At 41.4% G+C, this 22,317-nt stretch overlaps 1 protein-coding gene across 1 annotated transcript in view; it reads right to left on the minus strand.

Moving 5' to 3' along the window:
• The window catches only part of LOC106743947 (lachesin), a 349,556-nt gene that overhangs the window by 44,974 nt on the left and 282,265 nt on the right, over positions 1-22,317 (minus strand). The window contains exon 4 of the mRNA XM_014618306.1: positions 5,682-5,901. Coding sequence (XP_014473792.1) covers positions 5,682-5,901 — 220 coding nt within the window. The remainder of the gene's footprint in view (positions 1-5,681; positions 5,902-22,317) is intronic.

The following is a 22,317-nucleotide window of genomic DNA, read 5'->3' on the forward strand; positions in this document are numbered from 1 at the left end:
GTTCAGAGCTGAAATTTTCGATACCGTTATTAACGCTACTTCCCTAAATTTAAAAGTAAGTAACAGAGGTAAATAATATAGGAATTTACTGAAAACATCAGTATTGCAGACGAAAACGAAACGGAGAAACATTCGTTTGTCTATACATCTGTCGGTCAGTTTGACCGGCACGCGCCTACTTACGGATTAATTAAAAGTGTGGCTGGCTTTAATCTGGATGGTCTCCACAGAGAAACTTTCTTGCTAAATTAGGTAAATAATTCAGATAAAAATTCTGTCTCTCTCATCTATATCCGATACAATATAAATGTGGCATTGAAGTGTTTGCTAGTCAGTTATCTATCTCAGCTAATTTCTCGAATCTAGATTATTTTCGCTATGACTGCAAGACCATTTTTTAAATGTACGATTCCTACGTGGGCATTCTTATCTTAAATGCTCGTGTATTACGCGTCGTTTTTAGACAAGGAGCGGCGCATAGTTTAGCCGGGACACGTATACAATACCGGTACGTTATACGTGGACAATGGGGACACCGGTTACACGGCGTCCGTGCGAAGAAGTTACGCGGAGCGCAGCTCCCAATAGATTATCGATTACTCATTTACTTCCCGTATTTCAGTAGTTAGCTTCATCGTGCGGCATCGTAATACATCGCGCTCGTGGGACCAATAACGGTCGCTTAAGGTTACGTAACGCCGCTGGCGCGGGCGCGACTGCCGCATTCGTGAACCGAACGCCCCGCGAAATAATTATTTTGGCTCCGGGAAACGGCGACGACGACGACGATGGCGACGGGCTTTAGCGAGGTGGACGGAGACCCGGGGATAATGAAAACGTATAGCGGCGCTGGACTAAGCTCTTCGACAACGACGAACCTCCGCCACTTTCGTCCGCCGGGGCTGGTAAAGGAAGAGAGGGACGGGTAATCTCGATGTGACAGAATAAAACGATATCCGGTTACACGCTACGTTATCGAGCTCGGGCGATTTATGTGCGCGGAAGTTCGAGACTTGAAAATCGGGCTCGTACATTAGCCGTTTCGTTTAACGTGAAATTTGAATATCTCGATCTCTTTATGAATGCGAATATTTACTATATCCGGGAATACCGTATGAATATTTCACTGGGAGTGTAATATAATGTCCAGATAATCTTCATACTATTTCATCAGGAATTTCATACTACCGTGGAGGATTTCGCGGTATTTTAAAAGACTTGAAAAATACATGTAGAGGAAACCGGGGTTAATGGGCTAATGGACTATTTCTGCTATTTTCTAACAGATTACAGAATCGAGCAAGCAAAATCGATTAAACATCGAAGATGGTTATGAAATCCTTATTTGCTCGGTTCGGTAACTTGTTAGAAAACAATAGAAATAATGAATTTGTCTCTTTACCTAAATTAGTTTTAAGCCGGCTCCACACGATGGTAACATACAAATGGCAATACAGGATAATAAAAACCCGTGTAGTGATATTATATGCCTAAAAATTATTTATATTTTAGAAAAGGAATAGTAACGTGCGATCTAATAATTACTACTCACAATATGGTTATAAGTTATTTTTATTCTATATGTCGGGGGAGAGGGGGGTTATTGTCACATGTCACGTAATATTGGGAGGGGGCAAATATTTTATGACGAAATTTTGTGATGAAGTGGAGGAGGCGTAAAATATACCGAAATTTAGTGTGACGTAATCGTTAAGTGATCTTTTGGGCCGCTTGAATTTTTAGGTGTCTAAGTTATACAAAAAAAAAGAAAGAAATTCGGTACACAGCAGAATGAAAATGATCAAAAGGCAAGGCAGCAGGTGTACTGATATTAATATTTTATAATAATTATAGAAGCGTATCTTTCTGCTCATATAAAAATATTTCCGCGTACAGTCTGTCGCGAGTAAAGGGCCTCGACTATTTCCGCGGATCTTGGCGCTGATTGCAGCTATTGTTGAATGAATACACGGCGATGCGCGAAGATGAGCCGACCGCGATGACATCCCCATGGCAACGTTTCCACCGTGACCAGCACGGCACTTTCAGACAATCCTATCGGATTTACGGAAAGCGGACGTATACACGACGGAAGTCGCGGGCCGGCAGCTGGGCCGACAATTAATTCGCTTCTTGAGCCGCAGCCTCGTAAATTTGTCGGCGCGGTGACGCGTCCTCGTGACAATCGTCAATCACGTCCAAAAACGGACGCGCGGCGTCGCATCGCGTCGCGTTGCGTCGTGGCGGACACAACGGCGACTGCGGCGCAATATTCGAGCCGACACAAGCGGCCCGGCTAACAGCTAGCTCGTCCGAAATGCGGAGCATGTCCGATGCGTCTTCACGGTACGCGGGCCACGTGACAGAGGACCCTGTTGTCTCAGCTCTGCGCCGGACAATTAGAATAATCAGACGTCACGCGACGCCACGGCGCGGCGGCGCCCCTCTGAACCTCTGAAGATTCACCTGATTTCCCATTCAACGACTTTTATTTGTGATTTCGAACGATAAGGAAGCTTCAGCGACAATCTAAATTATACACACACGCGAGTATCTGGTTTGTATGTGCGTTATATGAAGATTCTTGAGCGTCTATACCTATATTTGTATTTGAAAATAATAATGAAGACCTATAAGAGCAAGCGCTGGTTGTAAATGTACAAAATTAATAAGCAACCGTGCGGTTAATAAAAATATATTAAACAAATGTTTCGGTTCAGTTTCGGACCATTTTCAACGTAGAATTAACTTATAAAATAAAGTTTCGTCGTAAAAATGTACGCATAATATAGAGATGAACCAATAGTTGATTCGATATGCGGCCAACGGGGATAGATAATTTTTTATGACCTCGTCTCACAATCAAACCAAATTACAAAATGTGGCCACGATAAGAAAGTTGCTATTTCGTGTCGGATATAATAGCGAATATATCCGATGGACCAAGCGTGAGTAGTCAGAAATTATAGCTACCAAAATGCAAGAACCCACGAAACAATTCAATAATGTAAATTGAACTCATAGTTGGTGTCAACGGTGACGTACAATATACTGCCTATCCTTTTATAGACCTTCCTATACCCGTTAATTGATTTTTAATCTAAGAGCGTTTATTTTTATATTGAAAATATCCAGGTGAATTCCCACGGAAATCCAACGGAATTCACGTGAATCCATATGGGATATTACAAATCCATATAGGAATTCACATGGTGTATAAAATTCCATATAGGAATTCACATGATTTGTTAAAATTCATATAGGAATCCACATGAATTGTTACCTAGGATCTGGGTTTTTGATACAAATCCCCAGGAGAAACCATGGGATTCTATATGGATTCCTACCTGGTTTTCCTCAACAGCGAATATATTTAATTTTTAATAATTATACTTAACTTTAAATAATTACTTTCGACTTTTGCGCAGCAGAATGCCTACATCAATTCAATATTGTTTTATGTTCAGTAATATGCTATCAATAAGTAGATAAAATAGGCGTAAATGAATTATAAGTGACGATAGAAATAATGAATTCGTGGTAGTCTATGTGACAACGAATACTTCGGCGATGTACGCGTCGTGCGCGTTTTTAAGGTGACCCTGCAGAGCCGCGGGGATCTCGAAATAAATTAATTTGAGTGTGGGATCAGTTTTTCAAAGAACCACGGCGACGTGTAGGACCGGTGGGACAACCACCCAGAGCGCCATTAGTTCTCATTATTTCCCCAGGCGCAGGGGAGGGGGGGATAAGCGGAGGACCATTTATTTATTTCGCCGTCGACCCGCGAAAAAGTTACGGTACATCGTATTCAATGAAATATTATACGCGCGACGAGCGATTCGATTCTTTTGGAAAAATGCAAGTCAAAACGAAATGTCTAGACGAAAAGCCAAGGGGCAACAAAGTTGAGATCGATCGGATTTTCGGAATATTTATTGCGTTTGATAGGACCACAAAAATACATGCACATATGACTGCGATGGTATGATTAATACTTTAATACTTTTTGACATTTTCCGACCGTTCGTCGATCAAGTTTATCCCGCGCGGCATAAGCGTATTATTACGCAGAGCTCTTCAATGAACAATTTTGCAAAATTGCAGAGTGTGCATGTCGTTTAGGGCGTAACGCACGCGCGCGTGCGCGCGCACTCGGTCGCGCATTGTAGGATGCCGGATTTTTAAAATGCGCTGCATGGACGCTGAAACGAAAATTGAAATATTTAAACCGCGTTATAAAATGTGACCGCCAGAAATATATACGGCGCGATCTTTATTTTTTATTTAGTCCACGCACTTGCCCGACCGGAGCCCGGTGTAAAAAATTAAATAGCACTTCGTAACAATATCACGCGAGAGCGTACACGTTTACGAGGGCTTGCTCTGGACGGAAACGATGACACTGGATGCACGACAGGCGTATGAGGTGGCGGGGGAGGGTTTTTTCCATTTTGTTCATAGCGCGCGAACGAGTTTCCCGGTTTTGATATTTAAAAAATAAATTATAATACACGCTGTCGCGCAGCGGTCGAGAGAGCGACTCTCGCGCAAGAGCAGAGGAGAGATAAAGAGATAGGGAATGAGGGGTAGATAAATAGAGAGAACGAAAGCAGATTTTCTCGCGCGACGCTCGTTCTTGAACGTTATTTAATATTCAAAATGGAAACGATTGACCGTCCCACTGATATATTATTTCTCATATAAAATATATAGAATTCATTAACGTAAATAATGATATGTAGGATAAATTTTAAATGATATTATTATTAATAATTAATAATGATTAATGAGTGATTTTTCGACTACAATTAATCGCATGTAACGTATTTAACACGTTGAAAATCACACTGGTTTCCATCGATCGTATAAATGTCTAACTGATGATTGCATCGTTAAAAAGGTACAGTGAATATATTGTTAGCAAAATTTCATAATTTAGTTGTAAAGTTGTTTTTACATAATCAAGTTATAAAAATTAATAATAAAATTAATATTACACTTAATAACGCATAGTTAGTTATAAAAAGATACTCTGAACTCAATCTTTCTTTTCATAACGATGCTGTAATAATTTAGAGTATGAGATTTAGTGAATGAATATAGTGAATGAATATCAGTGAAATACATCAAACTGATATATTTCACTAATATTCATAACTGATGGTTAATATCGTTGCCAAATTTCGTATCGTATATGTATTAATAATCATACCATATATTATTAAATATTAGAACAACTCTAATATATTATAACGTGTTATAATACGTAATAACTAATATGAAAACTAAACACCAAATTATACAATATAAGACAGACAAATATTAAATTTCACATTTGTTCTTTAATTTTGTAGCAAATATGAAACGTCGTAACTATTTTATAAATAAAAATACTGACATTGTAAAAACTATGAAAGGTTATAAATTTTAATATAAAATTCTTAAAATTTTTATTATCAGAAACGCTATTACTTTAAGGAATTTTTAACAGTATAAATATAATTCGTGTATCTATTACCTTGGCTCTTTATCAGCTGTATAGTCCACTTTATCGACGCAATTAATTACATTTTTTACGCAACTTAACAGGACATGGTAATATAATAGCACCATATAATATGACCGCCGTGGCAATCAACATGTTGAATGAACGATTTAATCACTCGCTTGATACGTACCTCGATGTGAGGGCGTCGCTCCATTCTGTTTCAACGGTGATACGCGGCTCGGCGTCGATGTCGTTCTCCGATCGCGGTGACGTCACCACCGCCTGATTGCCTCGGTACCAGGCGACCGTGCCCAGATCATGTGGACCTTGCGACATGAGACACGTTAGCGTCAACAGGCTTCCAGTCTTCACGTAGATGTCCGGCGGGCCGATTATTCTGGCTCGCGCTTCTGAAACAGAGAATGACGGGTTGTGATGAGTACGGGATGTTCCGAGGGAATATAAATTAACTGAAATATCGATTAAAGAAGCTCACTCGCGACCGGGACGATCCAAGGATCTCGGGAATGACGGCGCGGGCGTGCGCATGCCAGTGCATGTGATTTTCGTGACGTGCGCTCGAGGCGTTCGATCGCCGAGTTTGCTTCCCGTCCCGTGGTAATGCGCGATCATGCTCGCGTTCGCATAAAATCGTCGCAATTTGTTTGGAGAGGTCCTCGCGCCGCGAAGCGTGAATCTAATTTTACGGGACACGCCGAGACACGCAAACAAACACACGAAGCGAATGGATACGCGTGTCCACGAGCGCGCGCGCGCGCGCAAGAGAGAGAGAGAGAAAGAGAAATAAATCGGCAGCGAGGTAGCTTTAATCGTTGTGCGCTCGTTTACACGAGTTTACACGATGCTACGTCGAGCAGCTCGATGAAGCTATATCGTGATGTAATAAAAGGTGCGTGATTAAGTTCAAAATAAAAAAAAATAAAAATGATGGCGAGCCGCTGATATAGCGTTATTGCCGCCGCTGTTGCAGCTGCAGCGGCGGTGTTCGATTAAAAGCATCGATAATTGATAAAATACGACCGATTACTCCTCCACCCCCCTTTCAGGCAGTTTTGTAATGGCCACATATCCCACATCCTGACGAGGACACCATTTATGGTGCATTTGCGAATATCTACGCGGAAATAGTGCTTCACATTTTTACAATCCCGGAGCGCACGACTTTGGATTTATTTATCCATTTTTATCGGATAATTTTCGCGGAGCTTCGGATTAGCTAGATATTTTACGGCGTTTCACGGTACATTAGTTTCTCAAGTTCTTTATCTTTATCTTTACCTGAATATAGTACAGGTTATATTTGGTACATCAAAATTAAACAGCGATATCGAAAATCCTTTCTTTTATAAAAAAAAAAAAAAAATAAAAAAAAGAGTAAGTCTTACAACAATGAAAAGAGCAGCGACCGAATCGCACCGACGTAACATCCGCATAAAAGGGCGCTTTGAAAAACGACGGGAATGCATCTGGGAGATGTTCGATCGATAAGTCACACCGCGACTGTCCACCTTTCATCCAATGGATCCTCCCCTTCACCCGTTTTATATCACATCCCGATGACCGGGCGCATTCTCGCCAAGCTGTCATCCCGACATAGAGCCCTGCCTAGATTCTATCGCGAACGGTAAAATGGATGTGTCGAATTTGAAGAAGACGCGTTCGGCTCGGCCTTACAGAGAGTGAAAAAAAGGATTCTTGGCAAGGGATATCGGCGCGTTTCAGCGTAGCGAGCAATTTTCGCATTGATGTCACGGCTTTACTAAGTTTGGCACGTCAGTGTGGAATTACAGGCTACTCGGCGCACAAACAGGGCTTTATATCAACTAATTACACGTATAGTCGGTATTATGGCGGATCAGAATAAAGCATAATGCAATATCGATCATCAACGGTTGATGTCAAATTTATTTGTAATAATTGATAATAATTGAATCAGATGCGCGTCACGCTCGCAGTGTTTTAGGATTACCGGTTCTAAAGTTCACAAATGATTCGATTAATAATTCAATAGCTTCACTTGATATTTCCGATATGTATATGTGATGTTTTCTAAATACTTCAATATTATTTCACTGAAGATGCGCGATATGTCGGAGAAGATTTTTTGCGCGTGATGGTGGCTCAACGCGAGGAATGAAAAATTAATTTGCCAGCGATTAAAAATTTTCTCGAATGTGCACCATCGAGAAGATCCTCGAAGCCCACTTGTGTTGCCGGGGCGTCATCGTACTGCCGGTTGTCGTTGACGTTTCGAATACGATATCGAGACTAGGAACGCTGGTAAATTTTTTCGTTTTTTTTTGCCATTGACACGGTCGAAAAAGAAAATCGCGCAAACATTTCCTACCCTTCCGTTCTCATTGTAAGGGGAAAACTCATTTCTCCGTAGACGCAATGAAAACCAATGTTCTCGCTTATTACTTCTGTGTCGATTTAAATCGCGATGTATTCAAAATCTAGCTAGAATAACGTATTTACAAGAATTCCTGATAACTGAAAGACACACGTTCAGTCGAAGAGAGCACGTTGCGTAACGATGAGAGATTGTTTTCTTCGCGAAAGAATTAGACATTTATCGTAAGAAAAACTGTGAGATCCGATGTGAGGGTCGTAAAAGTCACGTTTAAAGCGATAGCCCTTTGTCGTCCACGTCTTACCGAAAATCTTTGACGAAGTCCCAATAAGATCTGGCCAAGGTTTTCTGAGAGATCGCCGTTTGTGATGCAAAAGATGCGCTGACCGTATTCCGACAAGTCGCTTTTTCTCCGCCTCGAAAGAGCGCCATCAGCTTTACATTACGCTGTATTGGAGATTAGTTTCTTTGTGACCCGGCCGCGCATCCATCTCTCTCTTTTCCTAGTGTCTCTTACATGGCGTTTGCGCTGCTTTAGATCGATAGTCCGCGACGTAGCAAGGAGCGCGCGATTATGCTCCTTTCAGCTTTGCACAACGTACGGTTTAAAAGCTATTGATTCATCGTTGCGCGAAAACAATGTATAGGGTCAGTCAAAAATTTTAGTTTTACTTTCTTGTCTTTTCTGATGGTAAATCTACCATCTACTTTTTACGATAGAAATACACGAATGTGCTGCCAGATCGTTGACGAAAGATCGTAGATGACGACGGCGATTAAGATGAAAATACCAATATTCGAACCTATACCTAAACCTGGATATTCTTTTTTTAGGTCTTTTAGTACGAATATTTAAACATTCAATATATAATATATATAGAATGTCCCAACATAAAGAGAACACCAAAATATTTTCTTTGTTTTTAATGATACGAGAAATATGTTTAGAATACAATTTGAGTAGTTTCGAAGGAGGGATACCGTGGAAGAAAATTTGTTTATGGTAATTTTTCAATTGCTTTTAAGGTCCCTATATTTAGATCCTCTCTATCATGAGGGAAGATTTAGTCGTGTTAAATTAGAGAAAATCCAGACGAGATTTAAAACTTTTTCTAACGTACGGTTTTAATCCTTTGATTTTATTTTCACGGCATACTATCTATCTTTGCAGTAGCAATTGGGAATAATTCAAATATATTTTACTTTAGATTTAGATATACTTAAGATTTGAGTTCTTTTCTAACATTTGGAATAACTGCAAGGTGAGCAACGCGTATGAACGAAACAAGGTGATATCCGCGATGCAAAACATCTCTCATATATTATTTCGTCTTTCGACTGACTTCTACTTCCGTCGGGAAGTAAGATAACTTTAATGGAACAGAAACCTAGAAAGTTACGGCTGCCTCAATGTGCATCTAATTGCACTCGTGTTACAACTGTCAGCTACATAAACACAGTCGGCTGGCGCTAATGGAAGTTCAACGTGGCAAATAATCGATTCCAGTTTGCGGAGCATTACGATGATGTAGATTACACGAATAATTCTCAGTTCAGTTACGTATCAACGTTGGCCTGCGGACTTGCGAGGATAATTACTTCGCCCAACTTGCATTCGCGATGTTAATGATACTGAATTAATATGTTTGTGTAGGTTATACGTATACACTGTTATACATTGTAATTTGCACCGTAGCACTGTTGTGGAAAATTATAAAAAAAAACAGAAGGAGAATAGTTACCTTGTTAAACGAGTGAAAAATAATTCTTCTGTTTGTATGTTGTATGATAAAATATTAATAAAATAATTACAATAATATACAAACCAAATTAGTGCGAACTATATATTCGGATATTTGATATCTCTATTTGGTATTTGATATGTATCTATTCGAGTCAAGCCGGGTTCGTTAATCGATGATTTTGGAATTCTAAAAGATTTTAATCTATACGAATCCATGTAGCGTGAAGTAAATATTGATTTTACCATCTTTAATATTGTTTTTTTTCATTTCATGTTATCGACATCCAATCAATTTTGAATATCCAATAATTGTAAGATACATATTCGAACGTGCGGAATAATTCGAACTCGCAAAATTGTATAAGTTAATTTATATTTTACGAGTGCCTGTGCATTCCATGGAAAGTGCGACTTAAAACGCGATAAAATTTTCACGCAATCGACGTTGAGTCCTTTTAAACTTTTAATCTTTTTTGCAATAGTTAATATTTCCGCGCGCAAATACGCAACGCCACGTCGCGCTATTCGAAATTGTGCATTTCTCCATGATCTCTGTACTGATACTGCGTACAGCGTTTCAGAGCTATATAGGCTCACCGCTTGCTACAGGTAAGGAGAAATTGTGCAGGTCTGAGTGTCAGCGCGTAATAGAGAACAGATTCCAATTTACAGCGCGTAGGAACAAGGAGCCCTTAGTGTAGCTAATCCGATGTACAGAATGGCGTACGCGGATGTATCAGCCGTTTAAGCTGCTTAACGTCAAAGTGACTCGAGACGCTTCCAAGTAGGTTCGAGTAGATATAACGTGTTTCATCGTATGACACGTGTTGCTAAAGCGTCTCTGAACGAGACGCTACTCATTTACAGCATATAACCGTTGGAAGTATGAAATAATGCTAATGAGATACAGGTTGTGTGTTAATCACATTAAGCTTTAATGTTTTCATTCTTGTGTGGTATTATGGAAAAGCATTTCTCGTGCGCTTTTCCGAGTATTTTTCTAAATTTGCTATTGGAGTTTTGCAACTTTTGCGTTTTTGCAACGTAGTTCATTACGAAGCCGCACGCGGGAAAAATGTAATCACTGCTGTTCGCGTGTTGTATTTTACGCAGGTATAAGATTTACGACGTGCGATAAAAATCACACGAAGACGTACCTACAATCGATCACAGGACGGTTGCAATAGTTTTATTACATACTTTGAAATACACAAAAGATACGAAGAAACAAACTTATCATTCATGAATATACGCAGTAGACGGTCAAACAGCTGTCATAATTAAATATACATATGTAAAAATTACATTTGACTATCTACCGCGCATGTTCATAGATCATAGATTCGCTTCGTCGTATTTTTTGTGTGTTCCAAAGCATGTAAAAAAACTGTTACAACCGTCCTGTGACCGACTATACGTACTCGTACGCTATATAATTTTTCATGAAGCTTGAAGTTGGTTCTGGTTGAAAAAGTCGTCGAGCCGATAATTACCTATTCTCGCGCCGTGAATTGCAGAAAATGAAATGACCAAATGGCTTTTCGCGAATCAAAACCGCAGATGCGCTAATCGATAGTGGAGCATTATTCGTCGTTCTATTCGAAATCCATGGAATTTTGAATTCGGGGTTTAATTACGAAGTTACTCAATGAGGGAATCTGGGAAAAATCAGGGAAAATCGCGACCCCGCGAGATTGATTCCGATATCTCGGTTGCAACAGCGCACCGTGTGTTTTATAGTCGATTTTAAAACACGCTATATAATGGATACGGCTGTAATATCGTGGCGTTTCTATACGTCATAAAAGATTCGCATATCGAAGGAGGTCGGCAAACGCTGATCCAGCCGAACACATGCCCGCGCTGACTCTCGCCGGAAGTATCCGGCGGTTCGACTTATCACTTTGCGACGGGCTATCGCCGGTACATTTATTTTATCTCCCACGAAATCCTACGGAGGGCCAATAAACCGGCGAACTTCTGTTCGGGCGAGCTGAATCGCGAGGCCGTGGATTGAGTTCTCAGGTATATCTGCCGCGCTCCAGCCTGAACTCATCCCGAACTCGGTTAAAGTCGCACCGATAGGCAAGTTCGATTCGGACATTGTTAAAGTTGGAAACGTAATAAATCCAGCATGCCGATCTTTGATATAGGACGCGCGCCTCCCGCTTTTTCGACCGACCAAACAGAGTACACACGGTGGTGGCAAATCAACGGAGCTATTATCCGCCGAGGAAAGTCGACAGGAGCGAAACGAGAGGTGTGGCTTAATGGAAATGTCACTCTCATTTTACGCAATGTGCACCTCACATTATTTCTAACATTCAACATATCATTTATTTAATTCCTTTCCTTATCTTTGAGAGGTTAACTTACAGAAAAACGTAAAAACAATATTTTGATAAACTGCACTAATGAAATATTGAAAACGCTTGTTTTTCGCCACCAAACAGGAAATATTTGTTTATCACGTTAGCGAAATCCGAAAGTGAGATCAGCCACGTAAAACGAGTACGTATAGATGTTCTGCGCAAAAAAATACATTCCGTATGTCGTTTTATAATAACTATTAGCGCGTGGGGTATACCGACGGGAATCTACTAGTATCCCGTGTTTTATTTAATTCTCGCATCGTCGAATTCAAATTACGGGAGCGTTTGCCGTTCAGCATTTTGTCGTGCGACGTGCCGGTTATTGTTGATAAAAATACAAACACGATTTCGCTGAAATATAAATTTTTCCTCGCGTCCGGCAAATATGATTTATCGCAAACCGCGATCGCCCTATCCGTCGTTCGCAAATAGCGCATTTGCGTCGGCGTTTGTCAGCAGGATCACGAACGCCGATGAATTTTCCATCGGTGACTACATTGATTTTTATCATCAATCCCCGCTATCTCAACTATCACTGATTTCACGAGTTTCGCGAAATTCTACCTGTCGAGATTTCGCGATGGCAAGTGGAATTTCTTTGCTCGCATGTAAGATGCAAGAATCACAGATGTATTTTGACTTCGGTCAGTGGCCGCGATTTATCGCCGTATCGACGGCAATAAATATCTATCGCTTCGCGCCGCGATTGCACCGTTATGGCGATACGTGTAGGCTCACCGAAGAAGCTCTCTACCGTATACACTGCGCGCATTTCCACGTCGTAAAATTTGGAATGCTGCCCGGATATCTGGGTTAAAGGTCGAGTCCACTTCCAGTGGACTCTGTGTCGGAAAAGCGGCAAAAATACGCGGCATCATTTACTCGACGACGAGATCGCATTCCGGGCTCGGGCGCGACGTTGCGCTCTAATCGATTTCGTTCTTTCGCGAGGAAATGCATCGCATACCTTCGGACAATAGAATGTATACACTCTCGACGGACGCGATGAGACGGCTAAGGTATGATCTTCAGATTGCGTGAATGATCGAGGAGAATGTAGCTTCTGTTGGTTGCACTGAGAAGAAGAATTTGTTTTCTCTTGGAACTATTTCAACGATACGTTCGTTTTATTTTGTACGCGGTCGCTTATCTTTCCACCGTACATTTGTCGTTTTAAACAAATAAATCTCACGAAATAAAAGAAAGAAGAGAGTTTCTATTTCACATATACAAAACAAAAAGGTTCCTTTGTATTTAATATACGTATTTGTTTGACCTGGATATGTGTTTAATGTAAACAACATAATTTAATGTCAAATATAATTTTGTTTGAATGAAAATGTTTTTGTTTCATTAAAGTAAACCGTGTTATTTGATAGAAAAAACGGTATTATTTAGAGGAAATAATATTTCGTTTTCAATTAAAAGAAAAAAGATTTTATTATCTATTAAATATTATTTCAGTAAAGAAGCTCTCATATTTTTCTAATATAATGTTACTTCTTTCGAATAATTTATTATTTGGGACAATCATTGTAATATTTGGATGAATGCGCAAAAGAAATATGTTATCTGACGTAAGGATATTTATTGTTTGGAAAATATCTCTATTTTAAAAGATAAATTTGTTTCGGTCAAGGAAATTTTATTAAATCCAAAGAAATCTTTTTCTCTGTGCATGAATAAGAAAAGATGCTGAAATATTTTGTTCTTTTTTCAAGAAGTTGGTACATATAATTAGTTCAAGGATGATACAAATATAAAGGATGATACAATATAAAATTAATATATGATCAATTAATATAGGGTGAAGCACTTTTTATCAGATTTACATTTTTGGCATTCATTAGCGTTTTCACGTTTGAGCCTTCCTTAGCGGACACAACGATGTGGCTTTCGGGCGGCTGCAGTCTCGCCACGTCGATTTATCGGCGCGGTAGACGCACGTTTGTCTTCAAGATAATAAGCCGTGTCCGTGTTTCTAAGTTCACGGGCCACGATTTAGCGGCGCGGGGTGAATTTATGCGGAAGTCCGGGGTGGGCGTAATGCCGGAACCGCGGGAAGTGAATTATTCGACCTCGGGGAGAACAGGCGGACGGCAACTCCCGCCGAAGGAACGAACAATCGTCGCTGATGAAAATCACCCGGCCGATTCCGGCCGTTTCGACAATGGAGGAGGGGAGCGCGAGAAACTCGACGACGATCCCGCGGGGCGACGAAAAACTCGCAAACCGACGTCGTCGCGTAGTAGTTCGAGCTGACGCCTTGGGGCAGTTCGCTAACCAGGACGCAAAACGTTACGACTGCGGGAACTTTCGGGAATTTCCGGCGATGATGACGCGACCGACAAGCGGCGCAAAAACGACGCGAACGCGCGCTTTTAACGCTTTCCTCGTTAAAGGCTCGCGTTCTCGTTTCGAATCTAAATTGCCAGCCAGCTCATCTTTGTCCGCTCTCAAAAGAACGGATTATTACGTCGAAAACAAAAAAACTTACCGACTGCGGCATATTGGTATGTAGCGGCGTGCTTTGTGGAAGATTCATAGTGCCGCGGCGGAGAGCGGCGGTTGGTGGTAGTGGCGATGGTGGTTGCCGCTGGTGTGGCGGTGAACCCGTAGATACGTGGATTTATGGAGCAGCGGGTTATTATATTATAAATTCATGAATTCATAAATTCTCAGACTATTGACGTTTCAGCTCCGCGGATCGTCTAAAAATCTAGGAGAGACGTATACAGGCTGCGTTCCGCGCGCTCGCCGCGCTTTATCTCGCGTTACGTTCCTAAGAGACATATTTTCACCCATGTACACGAGAGATATAAAAATTTATCGCCACCTGATCCTCCTTTTCTCCGTAATATCAGAAAAGCTTAACCCGTCGTTGGCCGCGCGTTTTAAGACGAGTAATTTGGACCGGTGATCACACCGGCGCGGAAATCGTACGAGAGAGAGAGAGAGAGAGAGAGAGAGGAAAACTTTCACTTTTGCTTGAACCGTTCTTACTCTCTCCCCACTATTTACGCGCGACAAGCAATAATAGTTCTTTTCGAACTTCGCTCCTTGGCGATCCCTCTTCGCTGTTGTTAATTTATCCACGTTCACGGACTTATGGACGGTTTAGGTACGGTCAAACGCCCGCACGATGGGGGAATCGTTCCTCATCCGGCATGCATCATGTACATGGAACAAAAGAGATGTCGACTGCGAGCGCAGCTCTCGCGGACAATATACGGGGTAGCGAATGGCGGCCATTAGAAGCAACGAAACAGTAGGTAAATGCATTCTGGCGCGGGCACACGCTACCCGGTTGCAGAAAGGGCGGCGACCCTCTCGCCTTCTCGCTCCCACCGCCACCCTTCCTACTTCTCTCTCTTTCTACGTCAATGTTTCGTCCGTTCATCTCTCTCGCCCTCTCGGTTCCTCTCCCGCCTGAACCGTGTATTAATTATCTCGTTATGCCGCGCGTTCCACGGCCGGCCCGTAATTTATGCGATCTATTCGGGCCGCGTTCGCACTCACCACGTTGCCATAATCCACCCCCGTCGCGCCTCCCTGCGCGCATGTCGCCACTGCGGGCATTTCTTTGGGACTTTTTCGAATTTCCTGGCAACCATCGCGTCGAGTTTGGTTACCACTAATGATGACGAGATAAATTATCTCTGCCGACCAGTCGGCGGATAAGAGATGATGCGTTAGATTAACGCGTCGCAAGGTCGCGTTCGTTGTGGGGATTTCGCGGCCGATGAACGTCCCGCATAGAAATTTTCCCAAATTTTCCCATATATAACATAGGTTCCGATTAGAATCATCTAAATTTGTGCCAAAATATATTATACCACTACGCTATCAATAGAGAAAAATTTCAAATACATGAAGCGTCTTTTCCGCGATACTGATCTGCTCTGCGCTTGCTTCTTGCCACGTGCGACTGTCATTGCTTGCGTTCAGCAAAAAAAGCAGTTTACTAAATTATTTGTAATTATTGTCTAAGGTGAATAAGATGAAAATAACAAAAATATTATATAAAAAATTAACACAAAATTAATATATTAATCGACAGTATAAAATGTGTTATTTTAACACTTTAACACACACGTTGAATATTGACACAACATAAAATGTGGATATAACATAAACACAATATGTTAAATTAACACACAGGTATGTTACAAATTTAACACATCAATTTTAACCGATTTTAACATAATTATAAGTACAAAATGTGTTTTACTGTGTAGGATCTGTGTAAGTTTTCCACTTAGATTCGCATATTTTAAACATTACACTTCTAACCAGAACCTACACAAATCTCCCAGTTATAGAATCCTTAATTATTTTGGGTAATCGGATTGAATTCTAATTAGATCCCAAGAAATTTTCTATCTGAGGTGTTGTAATAATTAACAGTGTACACACCATATATATCTCAGTCGTTATAGATCGTCGCGTTGTACTTCTTTCTGCCCGACGTTATTATCCGGTCATGAAAACTTTAACAGTCCTCCTTAACGACAATCTGGCTGCAGTACTCTTTAAGGCATTTTTTATCATGATAAACTCAGGTTTAATCGAGATTAAATTGAAGATAATAGGATTGGCGGTTACTTATTTATTATCTAGTTACAGCGGAAATGAACTCGAATGTACGATTGTGCTGGTTTGCAACTTTGCCTCGTAGTAAGTATCATGCAAGATTGATCTTGTTACCTTCACGAACTAACTTCTCTGCCTCTTTCGCGTTTTATTTCTAAAAGCGGGAACAACGGAAATATTTTCGTTGGCAGATTACTAACCGGATTACTTCAACGTCATCTCAATTGCGCTTCGATTGATAATTCAAGATCGTCTTTGCCGTTGCAGCGCCTTGCGTCCCACTCAACTTTGATCAGCAAACACTTTCGTCGCTGCTAAAGTGCGCTCCTTCACGAGCAGCTTTGAGGTAACTTTCAACGTTAAATATTTCTTCCTCGCGCGTAAATCAAGGATTAAACTTTGCTTCAAGTAAGCGCATGAAAGTGCGCATGCTTGCGCGAGAGAACGAACGGGTTTCCAATCGCCTTGCTCATTTCCAAGTTCCTGAGAACCGGTCGTCTCCGCTTCCTTTATATTTTTTCCTGCGCTCTCGCTACCGACTTCCGGCTTTCAGCTCCGGAAAAGTGTCGAGACGCGGCTTCGTCTCTCTCGCGCAATCAAGGAGAGGGCGGCTCGTCGAATCGTGGCGAGGCTGCCTGCTCTCTCCCCCCTTTCGACGGTGATACGCCATTTAGCGTCCCAATTAGGCGAGTTTACATTTTTAATTGATCGCTTAAGTTCACTCTCGTTACTCCCGTCGTCGAGGCAATCAGCTGCGCAAACAAACTCCGCTGAATAAAACTGTACGACGGTGCATGGATGAAATTCATCGTTTGAGCCCTCGCTCCCTCACTATTTTCCTCTCGCCCTCCTGCCTTCCTTTCACCGTCTCTCGTGTCTCGTCTATCTTCATCGCCGTTTCTACGAGCCATTCCGTGGTCTGTACTCACAAAAAGGTCCTTTTAAGGACGCCCCACCTCCCCGCGCGGATTTACTTTTTTCACGTGCGCCACGAAGATCGTCTTTCGATTCCACGTTATATTTATCGAGGAAACGTGCTGATTGCAGTCAATGTGAAAAAGCCGGCCGACGATGGAGAGAGCGTTCAGTGTGATGTACTTTAATTACGAGGAAGTCAACGGTTCGAATTGAAGGGTTTTATTGCCGTATCAAATTTTGAGATGCGCGAATTAAGGCGATTCACATTTCAATTCCCTCGTTTAAGGAGATTATTACAACCGTGTGATGTCTTTCTTGTTCATGGAATATTCCCCCAGGTTGCGCAAGCAACCGTGCTTATAAAAGGAACCTTTCAAGGGGACATTTGTCTTTCCTTCCGGACGGATCTTTTGTCAAAGTGCCATTGTACGTAGCTGCCATTAGCGACGATTATGCAATAGCTAAACTTATTACGTTGTCCATTAGTTCTAAGCTTTCGACTTTACCTCTCGGAAAATCGTCTGTTACAGCGATGTCGTAAAAGGTAGAATAGAAAATGGCAGTGCGGAGTAGAAGAATGGGAAGTCCGATGAAATTACGCTTGGTCACGTTGCCCCACGGAATTACGGTGCCGTTCACCGACAAGAATGATGAAAAATTGAGTAAAGCGATTGCTCGATACGCCCTCGGCAGTCAAAATTCCACTTCGATTTTTAGCCCCACCGCCAGCGCCGCCGCCGCTTGTCAGAAAGACCCCTCCCGGGCGAAATTAAGGTCAAGGAATCGACATGTTTGAGAAATGCACGGGTAGATCGACGTGAAACTACGATAAAATATTTCTCGATACGTTTTCACCTCTCGCCACAATTAGAAACGATATTAAAACGTTCTTAACTGACAGACACACTCTCACATCGACGTGGAATTCTTTCTTTTTTCTTTCTTTTTCAGACGGGCTACACCGTCGTAAATGTCAGGAGACGAGCGTAAATTCTATCGCAGTTAGTTGTTACGCGACGTAACGTCGTGCGACTATTTTGCATGAAAAACTGCTTTAACGATATCCAGCGCAACGATATTTATTACGCGTCGCCAGCGAAAGTATTGTACCGACGGGGTCCGAATGACTTCGCACAGCAGTCAATTTACTACTATTCGTCTCCCGTCTCTAAACTGGCGGTCCTTCGTCACCATAAACGGTGTTATTTACTTACGTACCGGGCAGTATGTTTCTCCCGTGTATCCAGGGTATCGTAGGTATCGCGTCAAACAAATCGGCCCCACTGTGTGTGTCACGTTCGTCAAATAAAAAAAAAAGGAAAAAGGGGGAAAAATAGAAAAAGAGGAAGAAAGAGAGAGTAGAGTGCATTCGCACCGGGTACTCTTCCATTCGAAAAGTATTTGTTTACATGTAGCGCAATATTTCTCGCTCACTTCCGCATCGATCGTAATGTTGAGCTCATATGTACTATTTTCGTTTTCTGCGTTGTCGTGTATACAGGGTGTTTCACGAAGTTTCATCGGCATTATAGATAGTTCCTCCAAGCTTATTATAAGTGAACTACTTCGCATGAAGATTAATCCGATTTTGATTTATTTACGAAGTAGATATTCTGCAAAACACTCTAACCATTCAAATCTCTGAATTTAAGCTCTTTAGCGTTTGGTGGTGGATGAAAGACCTCGTCAAGAGATACTACAAACGTAAAGGACTTCACTATGTCGAATTTTGTATGTTATTGCGCAAACTAGGCCACTTTTCGCGAATGGTCTAAAGTGACTAAAGGGAAAGACAGGAGAAGAGGCGGGAAGAACGGAGCAAAGTAACAGAGAGAAAGAAAAGGTATGTTTTCAAAAATTAATATTTGCATATATTATATGATATAATTACTATTATAATTTGTTATTAGTTCGCTTTAACACTAGACCTACGGTAATTTTTTCCTTCCTATAATTATGAATAGGTTTTTTGATCTACTGTTTTTTACAATTATTTATGAATTATTTTGAACTTTATAATATTATTTTATTGTTTTATAATAAGAAAGACTTCCTAGTGATGAAAATCGAAAGAAATTGGAAGAAAAATTTATTCGGTAAAAAATAACTCAGATACGGTTCTAGTGTTAACGCTGATATGATTTATTTTATTAATTTTATTAAAACGTTTAATGTACTGGAATACGTTTAATTATACTGGAACATAAAAAATGGTCTCATTAAAAATGAAATAGTTTGCATGATATGATAATTTTCGAACAAATTTGTGCCAAAGGCGATACGAGATACATGGCAAGAAATCTGCAACCAACAAAAAGTGCGAAATCCTGAAACATGAGAATTTCTCTTTATCTTACACAATGAGAAAAAGAGGAAGAGCGAGGGGAAGAAAGAGAGGGAGAAAGAGAGAGAGATTGCAGAATAAAAAGAATCAGACGAGTAGTTTTGAGGAAAAATGCAAGCGACGCAAATGTTGGTTATACATCGAGTACGAAGAAACGGGGAAGGGGAATGCAGCAAAGGAGTGAAGGAGGAGGAAGCAAGACCTTTTATGATTCGTCAGTTGCAGTCTCCGAAGTTGCGACGAAACAAAACTGACTTTCATGACAGCATTATGCCGAGGTGCAATATGTGCATCGGGAAGTTTACGGGCGCGGTAACGTCGGCATATCTTAATGCACGCTGTAAAATGAACTTGCAAACAATTTCCGTCGGTATATACCTAAGTCACGCCGGTTGCACTTTTATTCGAACACTCAAGATATTGCGTTCTGGGTGTTTATGGGAACGCGCGAGTCGTCCCGTTCGCGCGCGCGGCAATAAAAATGTTATGCCGCGCTGACTCGAATGTATTGGAGGAGGATTCAGGCGTGGCCGTGGTGAAGTTACTTTATTTTTTTATGTTCCACACTGCGTCAATAAAGAATACGTAAAATCGCGCGAAACAAACGATCGGATTGATTCACACTATGCCGTATAGGATCGCGCATGCTGTTAAACGTGAATTTTAATGCTGTGTATGAATTTGAATGGTCAACGAAGTGTTCAATAGCATTTCGCAGCGAAGTGTCGTGCGACTTCTCACCGTAATAAGCAATGCAATTATTTTTTATCGGAAGCGTAAGCCGACTCTGCTCTTTCCTTCGATGCGGCTCGCTCAGTCGCGTATCGGTTTTTTCATTTTTCTTTAATATTTATAACGCGCATTGTTGATTCAAAAAGTCGCATTTGCTGACCTGTTGCATACGCATTGATACGAACAGCGTACGGTAACGCGAAAGCAATTTGCGGATATTGTACGATATTTTTGTTGACGCAATTGCATGATCTACTACGCGACGTACGTTATGCGGAAATCGGAGAAAAGGAACACGGCGAATAAGTTCGATTTCCTGCACGACAATCACGACGTCGAATTGCATTTCACCTATTATTACCATCGCCGACATAACATTACTCACTTTATTACGTCGAGAAATAATATCGAGAATTATGATGCACGAGTATAATTATTTTATTAAATTCCAAACAGGCGTTTCAGGTTCGCTTTATCGCCGAAGAGAAGATAAGCAAAAAATCGCCAATTAGGATAAGGAGTACCATCAGAATTAAAAGAATAAAAAGGTATCGTGCTACGCTCGTGCGCGATACGGAGTAACGATATATTCTCGCGGAAAAAATTTCGCGGGTGTAATCGATCGAATACCTTCCAGATAATGCAACGTGCTGTTGCCCGGCGCCTGATAGACGTTAGAGGCGGTGCAGCAAACGCAGCCGGAGAAATACAAGAAATCTCGATGGCTCGGGGATTCGCCCCACAGCACGGCGAGTAGTTATAGTCGTGGTTTTCGGTCTGACGTAACGGCGGACCAGGAGCAGCCGTACTTACCGTCGACCGTATCTACTTTCTTGCGTGAGTTCACGGACTGGTCGATCCAGGTCGTCTACACCTACCGGCGCGTTTTTGCGGATCCCAACCGGGATATATGTACGCATTCAATGACTTTCAGATTCGTACGTTTTTGTCCACATTTGCGCTCGCAATAGAGACCATTATGGCAGGGAGCGACGGGCAAATCCCCGCGCGTTGTCCGCTTATCTCTTAACATTTATCAGCCGGCGAATTTCTTGTCGCAATTTCGCCACTGACGGCGATTGTGCAAGGGGAGGATTCGCGCTCGTCCATCAAATGGCATATTTTTATCGATTCACTTTCTCGTGATTTCGATTCAGATGTTATTAGAAACATGCGAAAGTTCGCCGGATTTTTAACTACATCGATTTTATTAAAGGACTATTCAACAATTATTTTTTTGGATATTTTAATCCCCCTCTCTCCGCATCACAAAATATTTGCCCCCTTCCAATATTACGTGATATGAGAATTAACCCCCCCTCCCTCCACCCTCCGTTGATACGAAATGAAAAAAATAGTTTTATACGTTGTTATATTATATTCCAGCTTTTATATTTATCGTCAGATGATATTAATTCAACGTTTTTACAATATTATTACGTATCCATCTAAACATTGTATTAATATCCACCGTTCCAGATTAATATTCACCGTCGAGTATTAATATGCCCGTTCGTAGTGCAAACACGACGAATGTAAATTCGGATAATCGGTTTTCATTGTCGAAAAAGTCCGACTAATAATAACTCGGTTAAAGCGGGAGGAATTACGCGCTCGGCGGGGTTCGCGTTCCACTTCGCTGTCATAAATTCGCAAAATGTTCAAAACATCCTGTCGGGGAGGGGGCATTCCCCGTCGGATTCGCGCGTCGCGAGGTAAAAGGTGCCCACTCCACACGCCCGGGCTATT

This window comes from Dinoponera quadriceps, unplaced genomic scaffold (assembly GCF_001313825.1).
Source record: "Dinoponera quadriceps isolate SergipeBrazil2010 unplaced genomic scaffold, ASM131382v1 scaffold1070, whole genome shotgun sequence".
In the NCBI taxonomy this organism is placed as follows: Eukaryota; Metazoa; Arthropoda; class Insecta; order Hymenoptera; family Formicidae; genus Dinoponera; species Dinoponera quadriceps.